The sequence below is a fragment of the Akebia trifoliata genome, chromosome 9 (assembly GCF_017979445.1).
Source record: "Akebia trifoliata isolate Shusen 1 chromosome 9, ASM1797944v1, whole genome shotgun sequence".
In the NCBI taxonomy this organism is placed as follows: domain Eukaryota; kingdom Viridiplantae; phylum Streptophyta; class Magnoliopsida; order Ranunculales; family Lardizabalaceae; genus Akebia; species Akebia trifoliata.
The window spans coordinates 9,275,201-9,290,301 of NC_141383.1; the positions used below are offsets into that span (position 1 = coordinate 9,275,201).

A 15,101-nucleotide genomic window follows, 5' to 3' on the forward strand; every position below is an offset into this window, starting at 1 on the left:
TTGCCTAGATCGCCCTTTCAAATTTTCAATCTAGCGAACGTGCTCTAGTTTTTGTCTAAATCGCCTTTCCAAGTTTTCGATCTCGCGAGCTTACCATTTTTCTTTTATTTTTTGTCTTTGCTCTAATCGTTGCCTAGACCGTCCTTTCAGATTTTCAACCTTGCGAGTTTGCCTTGATTTTTGCCTAAGTCGTCCTTTCGGATTTTCAACTTAGTAAGCTTTATTTTCCCTTTTCTTCCTCTTTGAACTTCTGGAGTTACTGTCTGATCACACTTTGTTTCCTTCCTTGACTTTTCGCACGGTACTTAGGAGGAATTTCATAGGTAAGCTTAGGACTGGGCATAAAAGAAAGGAATTTTCAGGCTCAAAACCTAAATGCCCCTTGTGTGGCATTTTTTTTCTTTGAATTTTCTTCCTCATTTTGACAATATCCTTTTTTGATTTTTTTTTCTTTTTTGAATTTTTTTCTTTGTGGGGGAATCTATTTTTTTATTTTGATGTGGTCGAGCCTGAAGTAACTTCTCGGGTTGCCTACGTACCCCAAAAATTTGGGATCAGACCAAAATATAATTCGAATGGTTCCCTCCCCTAAGTTAGGTAATTGGGCTGAGAAAGAAAAAGGTAATTTTTTTTTGAAAGGCTACGAGGGGCTAAGAAGGGATATATTTAACTAGGTAACAGGAAAATTGTTTCGGCCAATGATGGCCTCCTTAAATGCAGTACTGCTTGATCTGGTCAAGGTTGATTGATTCTAGCATTTTGGCATCGTGATGATCTTTGAAGTCTGACAGCTTTTCCAAATATCTTAGCTGGGTGACAGGATGACCTTCCTTGTTGAATTTGTAATTTTCTTTAAAGGCTCAATCTTCAACTTGCATGTCCCGCATTTTCACTTTCGTATCAAAATACAAGTGATTCATGGCGATAAATCAAATTCGCTTCTAACGATGGGTATTTTATTCACATTTTAAGAAACGAACTTTCCATTTCAAACTTCCTTTCATACCACATAACATAGAACCCTGAGTAGTCCGTATAGAAAATTGAGTCAAAGTTTGACATGTTGAAGGCGTGAACTATGATTTCTCTTATCAATCTCAATGTGTCTAACACATTTGTGATAGAAGTTTCAAGATTCTTATTAGCTGCCTCAACAATGCTCCACTTTGATTCCTTATTATTTTTGAGAAATTCCGCAATGATGTGACTCGTCCTCTGATTATGTGATTCCACTCTAGTTCATAGGACGGGTACCCATTTCTTGTTGATCAATACCCAAGCTTACCCAACATATCCTCATAGGCCCACATGAACAAGTCTTTTGAGTTTTCTGAATAAATTCATCATCTCCTCGTATTCCTCTGAGGATAAGTCAGTTTCGATCTGAATTTTTTGAGAATTATTTTTTTCGAGATCAATGACCTTTGCTTCCTCAATTAGAGGTTGAACCTGACATTTGTCTTCTTATTCAAATAATTTAATTGATTCGAGAAGGGATTCCTTATTACAGGATCCTCTCCTAAAGCAAGATTATTAGTTAAGTCATTAATGCGCTCGAGGTATTCAGAAATTTCTTTTATTCAATTAAAATCAGATGGGGCGATAGATACCATTGCAGACTCGATAAACTGTTGAGTCAATAGAAATAAAAGGCTAGACTCGATCTAACAAGAATAAGACATTGCGAAATAAATAACAAAAAGGACAAGACCCAAACTAAATCACATGACTCATAAAAAATTAAAGATAAGTACCCACAATGGGTTTGATTACAGACTAAGGACTCAGGACATCACTTTCAACTGGTGGGACTGAAACATGGTAATCTTCAATGAACAACTGGGCAATGTTGAGAGATTCTATGGTAATTTGCCAGTCTTGAACTTCTTCTTCAGATTCTTTGCCTTTTGTAACATTTTCTTATTCAGACTTGATTCTTCTCCCTTGGCCAAGGTCGTATCGAGTTTAGATATTTTGAAATTTCGTTCATTGCAATAGAAGGAAAAACATTCGTATTCTTGATCCAATAAGTAAGGATTAGATTCTTCCAAGTCCATTTGAGTGGTGAGCATAGAGCTATCATAATGAGGTGGAGACAAGCAATGTATTCCATCTGAAGTTAAGTTGGATGATTCATAGCCAGTGGTGAGAACTTCCTTGGGGACTATCATTCCCATAAGTAGAGGGCTGGGTGATTTAGGATTGACTGGGTGGATGAGGATGACTGGGTCAAATGGGAGATAGATATTGGACACCATGTTCAAGGTCTGGGGAGGTTAGTACGTGGGTAAAGAATTGGTGGTAACATTTGGCTGTGCAGGAGTAGGGACGATAACTTTTTTGGCATCGATGAGGTCTTGAACGGTATGACGAAGGGCAACACAATGATCAGTAAGGTGACTAGGATTTTGGTGAAACTCACAAAATGAGTTGGGATTGTGAGAAGCGGGGAGTGGACTTGGTAGAGGCCGAAGTTGAAGAGGTGTGATGAGCCCTTTGCTTAATAGTTTCTGAAAGAACACACTTAAAGACATCCTAAGATTAGTGAACTTCCTATGCAGTCGAGGTTGACTGGGATTAGCCTGGTTAATACGTGAGGTAGTGGAATGGATGGGTGTAACAGATGTATTGGCTACATAGGCATGATTAGTACCAGGCTTGAAATTGGGGAAGGGCTTTTTGAGCTTATTGTCTGAAGGGTTGGAAAGGACCTCAGAAGCGAAGGCATCCTCGATTTGGCTACTGGCTTGTAACAGGGACTCGAATGTGGGGAGGTATTGGGCGACTAAATGCTGAGCATACCCTTGTGAAAGATTTTTCAATATGATCGCCACTTATTCTTTTTCTGATGGTCTATCCCACATTTATGCAGCTTTGGCCCTCCAACGACTAATGAAGTCAGTAAATGTTTCCCCGTTTATTTACTTAGTTGACTCTAAATCCCTTTGAAAGGTTTCAATCTCAGTACTATACTTGTATTGGTGCCAAAACAACTTTGACATATTCTCCCATGTCCCGATTGTAGACGGATCTTGAGACATCAACCATCGTAGTGCTGATCCCGATAGAGTACGTTGTAATAATGATGCCATGTGTTCATCACTTAAGCCTAGAGTGCACATGTTAGTGATATATACTTTGAGGTGTGTTTTTGCACAACCTACCCCATTGAATTTTTTCATTTCTGGCATTACAAACTTTTCAGGCAAACGGATTCTTGGGATTTGATTTAGGGCCTCGATGCCTACTGTGATTTCATCAGTCCCTTTTATACTTTTTAAAGCTGGTTCCAACTGAGTCATTCTATTAGCCAGCACCGGATTTTCATTGAAGTGTTCTTCATTTCCATCAAGTTCTTAGACATCTTCCAGATTTCTAGCAGTGCTTCCTTCTGGTCCTTTGCCCCTTTGATCATCAGGAAGATTTCTTGTCAATTCAGAGATCTGTTCTAGCACTTCTACTTGTTTTTTATGTTGTTTATATCCATGGCAAAGACGGTCAAGATCTTACGAATTTCTGCAAGTTCATATTCAGAAGTCATTTCTGATGGTTCACTTGGTGCTGATGGTTCACTTGGTGCTGATGTTTGCTCTAACCGACCCGACTCTCGACTCTAACTAAGTGGTAGACGCTTAAGCTTAGGAGCAATGATATCCTGAAACCCCATCAATAGTAGATTATTCGATGAAGACCTGAGGGTAGGTTTTAACAATTAGAACTAAAGGTCCCTCTTGATAGCATTTATTAGATTAACCCCTTAGATTCAAAGTCTTTAACTGATGAAACATTCCGAGCAAGGGATTACATGAAGATAATTTGTTGATTGATTAAGAATCTTAGAAATTTTTTGAATCATAATTAAGGATTGCACGACCTTTAAAAAGTAAGATCCAGATTATACCAATCGATACATCCCTTAAATGACTTTACTAATCTCGATCTTATTGATTATAAAATATTCAGTCCATTGAATTAAATTGGCCAATAAAAATGATTGGGACTATGTACCCATTTGAGTTTGGGCTGATTCGACCCAATGGATCTGAATGTTCTATTCGAATTGTTTCATATACTATTTTTAAGCCAATTAGTCCAACCGGTCCACGTCTTGATCCATAAGATTCGTTTACCAATTGGGCTAACTGGTTTAATTTGACATTGATCGGTATGTCTCATCAATTACATTTATTGGGTTGGACCAGTATTGCGGGTTCAATTTGAGCGGTGTGGACCGGTCCACCCTCTTACCTTTTGGTTAAATTAAGTAAAGCAACCCGAGAGCACTATTGATCGATTCGAGTCGTGGCCTAGTGGGACCGTACTTAGGTTCAAGGTCCTAAGCTCACTATATGATTGAGGCTAGGTTAGGACAAAGCTTAGGTCACTTCAGCCCGAAACATCGATATACTATCCCAGTTTTACTTGGTCAAGCAGTACGTGGTGCTCTAGTTTGATATACCCGAAGGTACTGTACTGAAGTTGTAGCGTTCACGATCATCCCCTGTGTCCCAAAGGACCAGGTTAGCTTAGATCCGGCTATGGAGGTTTATAAGGACATGTCATGATGCAAACATATATATGCATGCTTGTAAGTGTGTGTAAAGGGACAAAGTGCGCCCGTGACGTTTTTGCGAATATCCAATCATGCAAGCCACATACATCCCATCATCAAACCAATCACAATGAATACAATAATTGATTACATCTAATCACAACCCAATGAAAAAAAAAGATAAAATCTAACCTAATTTGAAAATCTCATTAAGTCAACTGGGTTGACTCGAGCAAAAGGTCAACCTAAGGATAGTCTTGGATCGGGTCAAGTTTGACCATAAAATCCCTAGTGGAGTCGCCACTGAAATCACCTCGACCCTTCTTCACTAAATAGTGGATAGGAGCCCGATTTATAAATGGGGGACTTTTGATAAATGGGAGTCGCCACCTAGTTTAGGTCTAGGAACCATAAATAACTCCAAATGGATATGGATCGATCCATGAATCAAAGATATGGGTAAAGGGTCAGATTACAGGTTTCAGAAAGTGTTAGGCACCGAACCCGCCTGATCAAGATGATCGGTCTCTACTACAATCCAAGATCATCCTATTGTCAACGTACAAAGACTACGGTCAAGGTCATAGTCCAATCATCATCATCAATTTATTTTGGGTTTGCCAAGCGAGTCCTATGGCTAAAATTGTCCCAATTATTACATGATCATTCTTTGAATTCCATAAAATATGGAAGGATTTGAAAAAGCCCTGATTCGCTTCATGATCTAAAAATCAATTAAGAAATTCCACCTGCAAGTATTTCTCAAACTGTCCAAAATAGAAACTGTCAAATTAGAACTTAGAATCTCCAAATTGGAATCTGAAGTTTCCCAAATTAGAAATTTGTAAATTGAATCCTCCAAAAGGGGAAGCTTCCAAAAGAAATCAAATTTTCGAACTAGGAAATCCCAAATTAATAGACAGGAAATTTCCAAATATAGAAAAGGCAAAACCTTCTAAACTGGGAAGGGGTTAAAACATGAAATTTCTTAAATAGAAATTTATAAATGTATGTCTTCCCAAAAATGGAAAATTGTGCCGTTTCCATATTAGAAAGTTTCAAACACGAATTTCCCACAATAGAAAACATGAATCCGAAATTTGTGAAATAGAAAATAGAAAATATGACCATAGTGAATCTCAAAATTGGCAAAGATGAAAATCATACAAAATCATCAAATCATGAACACTTTAGACATATTAACAAATCCTTGAATTGGAGATTCACATATATATCAAATTTATAAGTCGGAACATCGTGAATATAAAGCAAATCGATGAATAAAATCCACACATGTAAAATTTAAAAAAAAAAAAAAAAAAGAAATACGCAACGAATCGGTGAATCACCAATTCATACTCATATGCAAAATTTTTGTATCCAAAAATACTAACACGTGGCAAATCAATAAATCATTAATTCATGTATATATACGAAATTCTCGAATAATAGAAAAAAATCAAGAACATGTGATGATAATCATGAACACATTAACGAAAGTCGGTCAATCATTTACACAAAATAAACAAACGCGAAAAGAGGAGAAAGAAGAAAGAGAAAAAAAATGATAAAATAAAATATAAAAAAGAAAAAAAATGAACTAAACTCACCTCCACCACAAAATTGTGGCTGCTGTAGGTCCCTTCAGGCGTAACTCAAGAAACTCGTGAGTAGTTGCCGCGCTGGCTGCCGGTTATACGAGAAGAGAAAGGAAAAAAATGGCTACTGTTACCATTGCTTGTCTGAGACTGAACGTGAGGGAGACGTGTCGCAACAGCTGAAATGAAGTGAGGACCGTGAGGAGATGGAGGAGAGGAGTTGCAATGATAGCTGTCGGGACATTACTGATGGGAGATGAGGGCAACGTTGCTGCCACAATGGAGAGAGGGAGTTGGTGCAGCCAAAAAAGATAACATGAAGAACAGCCTTGCTGTTGTAAAGATTTGGAGAGGACGATGTCCAGCCCGTAGAGACGTTGTAGGGAGTCAGACGGCTGTGTAGTGGATGTGAAACGTTGGAGAGAAGAAGGCAGAGAGAGTGCAGAGAAGAATAAGAGAGAGGTTGCAGCAGCTATGGGGTTGCGTTACTGATTTTAATGGAGAAAAAGAAATGGGCAGCAATGTAAGTCTCTCTTCTTTCTTTTTCTCTCTTCCTTTTTGTTTGCTTGGAAAATAGAGATTGAAATAAAAACTGTAGATGAATAAGAGGAGAAGAAGAAGATAAAAAGGGGTAGAAATCGTCCAAGAGGAGAAGAGAGTTGGGCTGCTGGGGCGTGAAGATGATGAAGGCAGTAAAGGCGTTGGAGATGGGCTGAGGGTAGGGATCAGAGTCCAAGTCCTTTGAAGCAGACCTTGTAGAAGAAAACGTGGAGGGCTGCTGCAGAATTTTCATCTTCGTTTTTTCTTTTTGAAAGAAACAAGACGTTCTCTCTTTATCAAAATCAGTTTCTATTTTTGTTTTTCTCTTTTTAATTCTTTTATTTTTCTTTCTTTTTTTTTTGAATTAACACGTCCTTACTTTCTCTCTTTTTTATTATTTTCCTTTGGAGAATGATGAGCAATGTTCCTACGCTACTCGTACCACTATAGTCTCGAGTTGTCGAGTTACGATTGGTGGGTTTAATTTTTATTTTATCGATTTGATTAATTTTTGTTTTGATTTTTTGTTTGTTGATTAATTTTTTAATTTAAGTTTTATTAATTGATTAGTTTTTATTTTGAGTTTGGCTAAAAATTTAATTTGATTTTAATTTTTAATTTGAGTTTTAATTGTTAATTGGTCATTTGATTTTTTATTTCATTTTGTCACTCGATTGAGTTGGATTTGGAATTTGTTAATTTAGTTGGGTTTCGATTTATTAGTTGGTTGGTTTTTAATTTTTAATTTGATTTTGATCAGTTAATTTTGACTTTGAATTTTAATTTAATTTCGATGATATTTTAATCGGTTGAGTCATTTTTAATTTTTAATTTTCATTGAATTTTGATTTTTAACTTGAGTTTAATTTTTTAATCTTGGATTTACTTTTTATTAAATTTTCAATTTGATTCCCATTTGATTTTAATTTGAATTGTTTAATTTTTAATTTGAGTTTTTTATTTTTTAATAGATTGGATTTTTAACTAGATTTTGAATTTTATTACATTTTCCTAGGGATCAGGATTTCTAAATTGAATTTGGAGGTTGAGGGGCATTTCGGTCATTTTTATGATTTTTTTTAGATTTCTCTGTTTTCGTCGGTTTGGGTCCCGTTAGACTTGAAATCATGTTATGAGTGCAATGGAGGTACTTTCGAGGTCTTTTGGAGATCCAAAATTTATGAGGGGTATTTTCGTCATTTTGTCGATTTTTGCAAATTTTTACGAATTTTAGTGTGAGGTTTCTTTCAATTCCAACGTGATTATTTCTATGTTTCAAAGTCGTATTTTCCTAGCGTAGCAAGGTCTCTAGGTTATCGAACTGTGTAGCGAACCTAAGCGTACGTGCTTGTTAAATTGGGTGTAACGTGTAGCGATCCTAAGCGTGCATAAATTTCTATGTCGAGTCGTAACGTGTAGGGGAGATGAAAAGAGTGGAAACGGAGGGAATCAGGGACATACTCACAAGCCTTCGAGTTTTTGCACTCCTCATTAGGAATTCACGGTAATCGGATGACGAATTGTCGAATTAGGCAGATGCAAAAATGGGGTGTCTACAGGTATATCCTCATTTTTTTTACCATCTCCACCAAGTGATAAAAATTGCCTGACATTTGGCCTAGGGCTCGGTTTATTTTACTCAACATATCTTTGAGGGAGAAGGAGAAGGAAACTTAGATCAGCATTGATTTTGCCGGAATTTCCCTTGACGATGCTTATCAGGATTGTTAGGGTTTTTGCAAACCTTGACAGGCACAGAGGAAGGGATATAGAGTTCCATGCAAAGTTGTACAATATTGATAGCCATTAAGAAATAAAATGCAGAGAAGTAAAAGTGAAGACATGATTCAGATTTACCCTAATTTGAGAGGCAAAAATGACGGAAAGACTTAAGAAACACGTTTAAGGTATAGAGAAACGAAGTTGCAAAGGCAATAACACAGTAGGATTAAAAAATGATGCAAGCCCCTTATTTATAGGAAAACATTAAGGAGTACGTACACTTGGGAGAATATCCCTATCCAATTTAACTGTCGTAACCTTGGGCATACTGAAGACATTAGTGGGGCACGTGGACGATTATAGATAAAAGATGATTCATCTCAGCCGTTAGAGATGATTTGAAATGATATTGTATTGAATACGTCAATTCATTAAGAGCAGATATAATGATAAAAGATCATGACAGTTAATTAGAAAATTGATACGTGTCTCAAGAAGACGTCGACACTTCGCGTCTCCTCAAGAAGGGGTAATTTTATAAGGTAATAATTGTATGATTATCAAGATCGTGTATGTGTCAAAGCTATTTAAGTGGTACTATGTGTAAGTTAGTATTTCCAGCATTGCCCAATAGTAAGACAAACCAAGATAGAAAACGTCAAATCTAGCTGGAAGGGCAAAGTAGCATTAGTTAAGACTTGGCCTACCAAGCAAGGTAGGCCTGGTCTGAGTATATTTGTAATCTTGATTTACGCATGTCAAGTCTGGAACTCTCCATAGAATTGTGGATCCAATCCTAAAGATCCCATTTTCGTTTAAGATCTTACTAATCAAGGAATTTTCTAGGACCACATCCTATTAGAGGGGGAAACCTCGATTTGGATAAAGGACTTATAAATAGAAGAATTGACAGAGGCTGAAGGGATAATTTTTTGAGGAGAAGGGGGCCGATTGAGGAAGAATTGATCTATCGGTTAGTATCATTATTCTTTTGCAAATCTAACTTGAACGTCGAAGAATTCTTGGTAAGTACCACACCGATACTTACAAGCAGGTGGAAGGAGCAATTTTGGATCAATAAGGCAGAGTCCATCAATGCCATCACCGAAATCCACCTCTACAATGATAAAAATAGTTCAATTCACAAACAAGGAAATATTTCAAATGCTTTGTGTGTGCTTCTGCTCAATTATGTACTTCTCTTTATGGAAAGAGAAACAAGAGAGTATTTAAAGGCACTAAATTGCAAAAAGAAAATATTTTTAAGCAAGTGGAGGAAGTGAGTTAAGGTCTTGTTGATGGTTCTGAGATTCAAGAAGCTAATTGGGTGTCTTCTAAAGCATTCTTTTCTAATTGGAGCTGTTTAGTTTCAAGAAAAGAGACTTTGAGAAAATCAATCTTTTGGAACTGTTTTGTATCGTGTATATATTATATGTTCACATGTTAGAAGTATTTCTTCTCAATTAATCCTAATTTCATGATGGGTTCACCGTAGATTTTGGTTCTTTAAACTTAGAAAGTAAAAATTTTAGAAGGACTTAAAATAACCCTTGGCACTACTCTGAAGATAAAGTGGGTAGGAAATCATAATAATGCTTTTCCTCGGAATACGATTGTTATATACTCGAGGAAATGATGATTATCCACAGTTCTTCTGACCTGTTATTACGAATTACTGTAGCAAGGTTCTCAAATTTATTGTATATATTTTTAATTATGCTAAATTCAAGGCGACACATATCCCATTAATATATAAATTATTGTTAAGATTGAACAGGTTGGGAGGACTTTAAGTCAGTATCTTAAAAAGGCCGAGAGCACTTAAGTTAGAATCAGCTTTAAAAATATTCAAAGAGAGTCATGCGGTGTGCACTGACTCTACCACGAATCCCATGACCAACTTTTTGGCAGTTTATTTTTTTATTTAATAATTTAATCTGAACCATGTCAAATCAATAATGTAACTTTGCTCAACTTTAAAGTTTAAACATTAAATAAAACTTACTTTAAGAATAAAGAAAATAATTATATCTGAAGATGGAGACAACAATGCAAGCATCTTTCTTTCTTTCTTTCGTCTTTATATCTGCTTTTATTTGTGTCACTATATTTAGAATCTCGATCGACAACGTTGTTCGTTCCAATAGCAACAAACGGTGTCTGACACATTTTATTTGAAATTAAAACACGTAGGACTGAGTGTACTGTTGATTTATGAGTTCGATATATTTTAAACACTAATCAAATCTTGCAACGAAGATCACTTACTTTTATCTAACACGAAAAACACCATGAACGTACGTGGCATCTGTATCTTAAAAAGCTTTTTTAGAATAACAACCAAGAACATAGCAGCTTGAATATAAATAAAGACGGCCTTTCCATTGAAACTTGAAATAATAATGAAGGTAGCACTCTCAGCACGGCATAGAACCATCGATTATCCTCGAGTATGAGAAAAAGCATTTATAATTTTCTATACTTAAACTGTTACATTGTGTTATTTCAAGTCACTTTAGCATTTTTTTAAGAATCATATTAGAGTGACCTCAAGATTGACATGGATTATGACTTTGCTGATGTGAAGATGCACATAGAACCATAGATATTTTCCACTCATATTTTGATGAAAAACATCTATGGTCTCACGCACACAGAGAATTAATGACAATCTTGAGGTCACATCAATATTACTCGTTTTTTTTTTTTAAAACGATAATACAAAAGTAGATTATTCCAAACCATAATCAATGTAGTAACATATATTTTAAGATTTTGAGATCAAAAGAAAGTGTAACTTGAGCCATTGATATATGATTTCCGATTGTATAACTTATATAAAATAATGAGTCGTGCCACACTGACTTCGTTAGACATTACGTTCAACACTGCACTGTGTGACAAGGAATAGATTGATTAGTGCCTAAATGTTTGATTTATTTCATGTATTTAGAAGTACTTATCTTTTTTTTATTGGTAATATATAATTATTTTTTTCTTCAAAAATGTGTGTAAAATCGACTCATTATTTCATGGATCTCACGGATAGTTTTCATGCATAAGATTTAAATTGGATTGACCCGTGATCTTGTGCAATGTGGCACATTTTGAATTTGAATTTGATTTCATCAAATTGTGAATCCACTCATTGAATTGTGCTACGCCATACTCATGTGATTGGAAATTTATTTTTGTGTTTCCATTATGTTAATGAGAAATTAATGACGAACATTGCCCTTCGAATAGCATCCTTGACCATAGTCCTTCTAATTGATCTTAGGATAATTTTTGGTTGTAGTATAGATCGATTTTCTAGCTAAGCAAGTTTGGTGCCTTAAATCTTCCGCAACTTGTAACTTGATCCCTTACCCATTTTGTCTTATTCGTAGACCGTCTCAAATCCAATTTAGAGTTATTTTATGGTTCTCAGACCTAAATTAGGTGACGAATCCCCAAATCCCTAAAATTTCCAACCATCCAGTTACTTGAAAAAGTGTCCAGGCGCTTTTACTCACTCTTAATGCCTGCTAGCATTTGTTGACTACCTTATCTCTATTGGGTAACTCTCCAATTACTTACCCTTTCACCACACTAGTTGCAGGAACCGAGGAAACAATAGGATGTCGTCAAGGATGGAGTCTATGGAGACCAACCTCAGGAGCAGTTAATGGTTTGAGAGCCACATGTTTTGGTAGGGTGTTGTGGAAAGGGCAATGCATGTGCCCCATCTCAAACAAATCATCATCACTATGTCATATAACACGATGAAAAGGCTAATGAGAAATAGTAAGACTTCAATGGCCACAAATTTCAACAAAGCTCCCACAAAATGGGTCGTAGTTAACATCGACAGTGCTATGACGACTACTGATGCTAGGTTCTTTTAGTGCATTGGTTCAGTTCTTGTTTTTCTAATAAGATAATAATAGTTTGAAAGACAGGAGAATTATTAACAAAATGAAACACACATCAAGGGGCAAGGCGTAAGTAAAGGGGAATATAATTTTGGGGTGCTGGAATTGAATCCCACACAGAAAATGCACTTGAACTCCTCATCCATTTCTTCGTCATTTCTGGGTAATGTCGTTCTATCACATCTCTTAGGCTCTCCGTTTTGTTAACCCATTCTAAACCTTTCTCAGTGTAGGCTTGGGAGTTGAAGTTGCTTGTGAGAAAACGATCCGCTTCCAGCCTCCTAATTAAACATCAATCATGTTTTTAGAAAATGATGATAATAAGTAGATTTCAATCAAAAAATAAAATTTGAAGTCTCCCCAATTGAATCAGGGGTTATTGGCAAAGGTTTTCTATATTTCAACAAAATATCCAAGGTACCTTAAAATTACTCATTATTTATTTATGTTTTCCACCATCAAATCAACGGTTGGTTCAAATTATTTCACGGGCCAACACAATGTGAAAAAAGCCTAAATTTGACAGCCCAACGCCGTCGAAATTTATAAAATTTGACAGAACAAAGTGTAAAATTGTTTATTGGTAAAAAAATAATATTTCAATGGATCGAAACCATCAAATTAATGACAGATGAGAGAAATTTGATGGCTCTAAGCCATCAAATCTAAGGAACATAAAATATTCAACGGCCCTGGACAATCGAAATTTGGTTTCTAAAATTCATGGGCCTTGGCCCATCAAATTTTATTGTCAAAATTTTCAGTTTTCATGTAATGCGAGTCAACACAAAATTTGATGGAGTGGAATCAAATAGATTGAGTTTCAAGTCAACTCAATGAGATTTAAAATTATGATATAAGATACATACCTTGTGGCCATAAGTAGAAAGATGAAGAAAGCAGTCTCACTGATGGCAAAGCCCTTGATCTTCTTCTCTGCATGAAGGCCAACAAGCAAATCAAGCTTCTCAACATCTTCTCCATACACCTCATGAAGAACTTCAACAACTTCTTTGTCATCAGTCAAATCTTCCCATTTGCTAATGGGAATCATCAATATATTTCTTCGAAACTCGTTATATCGAGCTACTCCTCTTTCTCTATCTCTGTAAACTGGGCATCATCAACATTTTGGGAAATTATTTCAAAGAGCGACTTGTAATACAAGTAAAGAGCATAAAATTGATGTAGTGGACAGTAATGAAAAGAAAAAAAATAGTAGAGAAAATATCAAAATCTTGCATAAAAATTGAAAATAACCAAAATAGTGCACCATTCATCTTAATTCTGGAAAGTGTAATTTACCATTTTTAAAAATAAGTTATTTTATCAAAACAGTAACATTTGAAATGAACAATGTTTTGATATCGAAAATGCCCTTTTAGTATCTTTTTTTAAAGCATTATACATATCTCATGTTTAAGTAAGCAGATAGAAATATTACTGTTTTAATACAGTGATGGTTCCTTTAACAATTTGGTTTATTTCTATACTTGATGGCCTTGAAAACAATTTCAACGTCGATAGATTTGAAAATTCGGAAATCATCATATCCATTAGAGTTAACAGTTATATTTCTAACCTGTGTTACTTAAATAGGGGGTGTATATGTTGTTCTATTAAAAAGATATTAAAAGGGCATTTTTGATGTCAATACACTATTCATTTCAAATTTTACCGTTTTGGTAAACTAACGTATTTTCAAAAACAGTAAAGTATCATTTTTGAAATCAAGAATAATAGTGCACCGTTTTGATAATTTTTAAATTTTTAGTGCATGTTTTGGTAAAAATAATACTATTCACAAATGAGGTTTCAGATTCTCCATCAAGCAAATGGCCGGCTAAGATGGGAGAATATTCCCCAGACTTAAATTTGACACATTCCAATGGATCTAGGCCTTTTGGCATATTGATTTGCCTACTTAAAATTTAGTATCGGAGCCGATCCCACATCTCGTCCAAAAAAAAGGTGTCCATGGCAAATCCACTGCAAACAATAACTGGAGAGTGTGACGGTATATTGCGTGTCTAAGTGGTTAAGGTGTTCGTTGGGGGAACCTATCAAAATTCATTGGAATTTGCTTGCAAAATGTGAGGGTGGTATTTTGTTCATTTTATATTTAGTCTGTCATTGAAGACCACTGTCAAGGGGGTGAATATCATTAATTAAAAATGCAGGGATACGTCAAATTAAATTCACTAAAATCTAGAGGGATATATATCTAAAATTATCCTAATAATAATTGTATATAAAAAAAAAATATTGTGAATGAAAGGGAGATTATAATTACTTTCCAAGGCAGCCATATCAACATGATCGGGTCTATCAACTCCATTAATATCATGAGCCACGAGGTTTCTCATCCATGAGGGATAATTCCAAAGGGTGAGGGCTCCACTTGATTGATGACCCATCGATACCATCATTTGCTCCATTCCTATTTTTGAAAGTCTTTTCTCACCTTCTAACCCCACCATTTCCTTCATGCTGATCCTGCATTACCAACACCACACACCTTCCAATTAAATCCAATATGTAAATAATTGTGCAAGAGATGAAGTAATATATACATTGATGGGCTGTTTTACCAAAAACATATGTTGCTGGAATTTGAAAAATTCCCAAAATAGTAGGAAAACAGTAAATTACCATTCTCAGAATTAAAACATTTTAGTTAAAGTGGGGTGAAAAAATTTATTTTGGTTTACTGAAATTAAGCCAGGAAAAATACTAATTATTTTATAAAATACAAAAAGAAAAAAATTCCACTTC

At 35.5% G+C, this 15,101-nt stretch overlaps 1 protein-coding gene across 1 annotated transcript in view; it reads right to left on the reverse strand.

The window, feature by feature from the left end:
* Positions 1-12,202: 12,202 nt before the first annotated feature.
* LOC147394255 (alpha-dioxygenase 2-like) overlaps positions 12,203-15,101 on the reverse strand; it is a 67,594-nt gene continuing 64,695 nt past the window's right edge. Inside the window, exons 8-10 of the mRNA XM_086454350.1 lie at positions 14,620-14,822; positions 13,196-13,439; positions 12,203-12,607 (exon numbers count right to left, since the gene is read on the reverse strand). Coding sequence (XP_086310476.1) covers positions 12,382-12,607; positions 13,196-13,439; positions 14,620-14,822 — 673 coding nt within the window. The 3' untranslated portion in view covers positions 12,203-12,381. The remainder of the gene's footprint in view (positions 12,608-13,195; positions 13,440-14,619; positions 14,823-15,101) is intronic.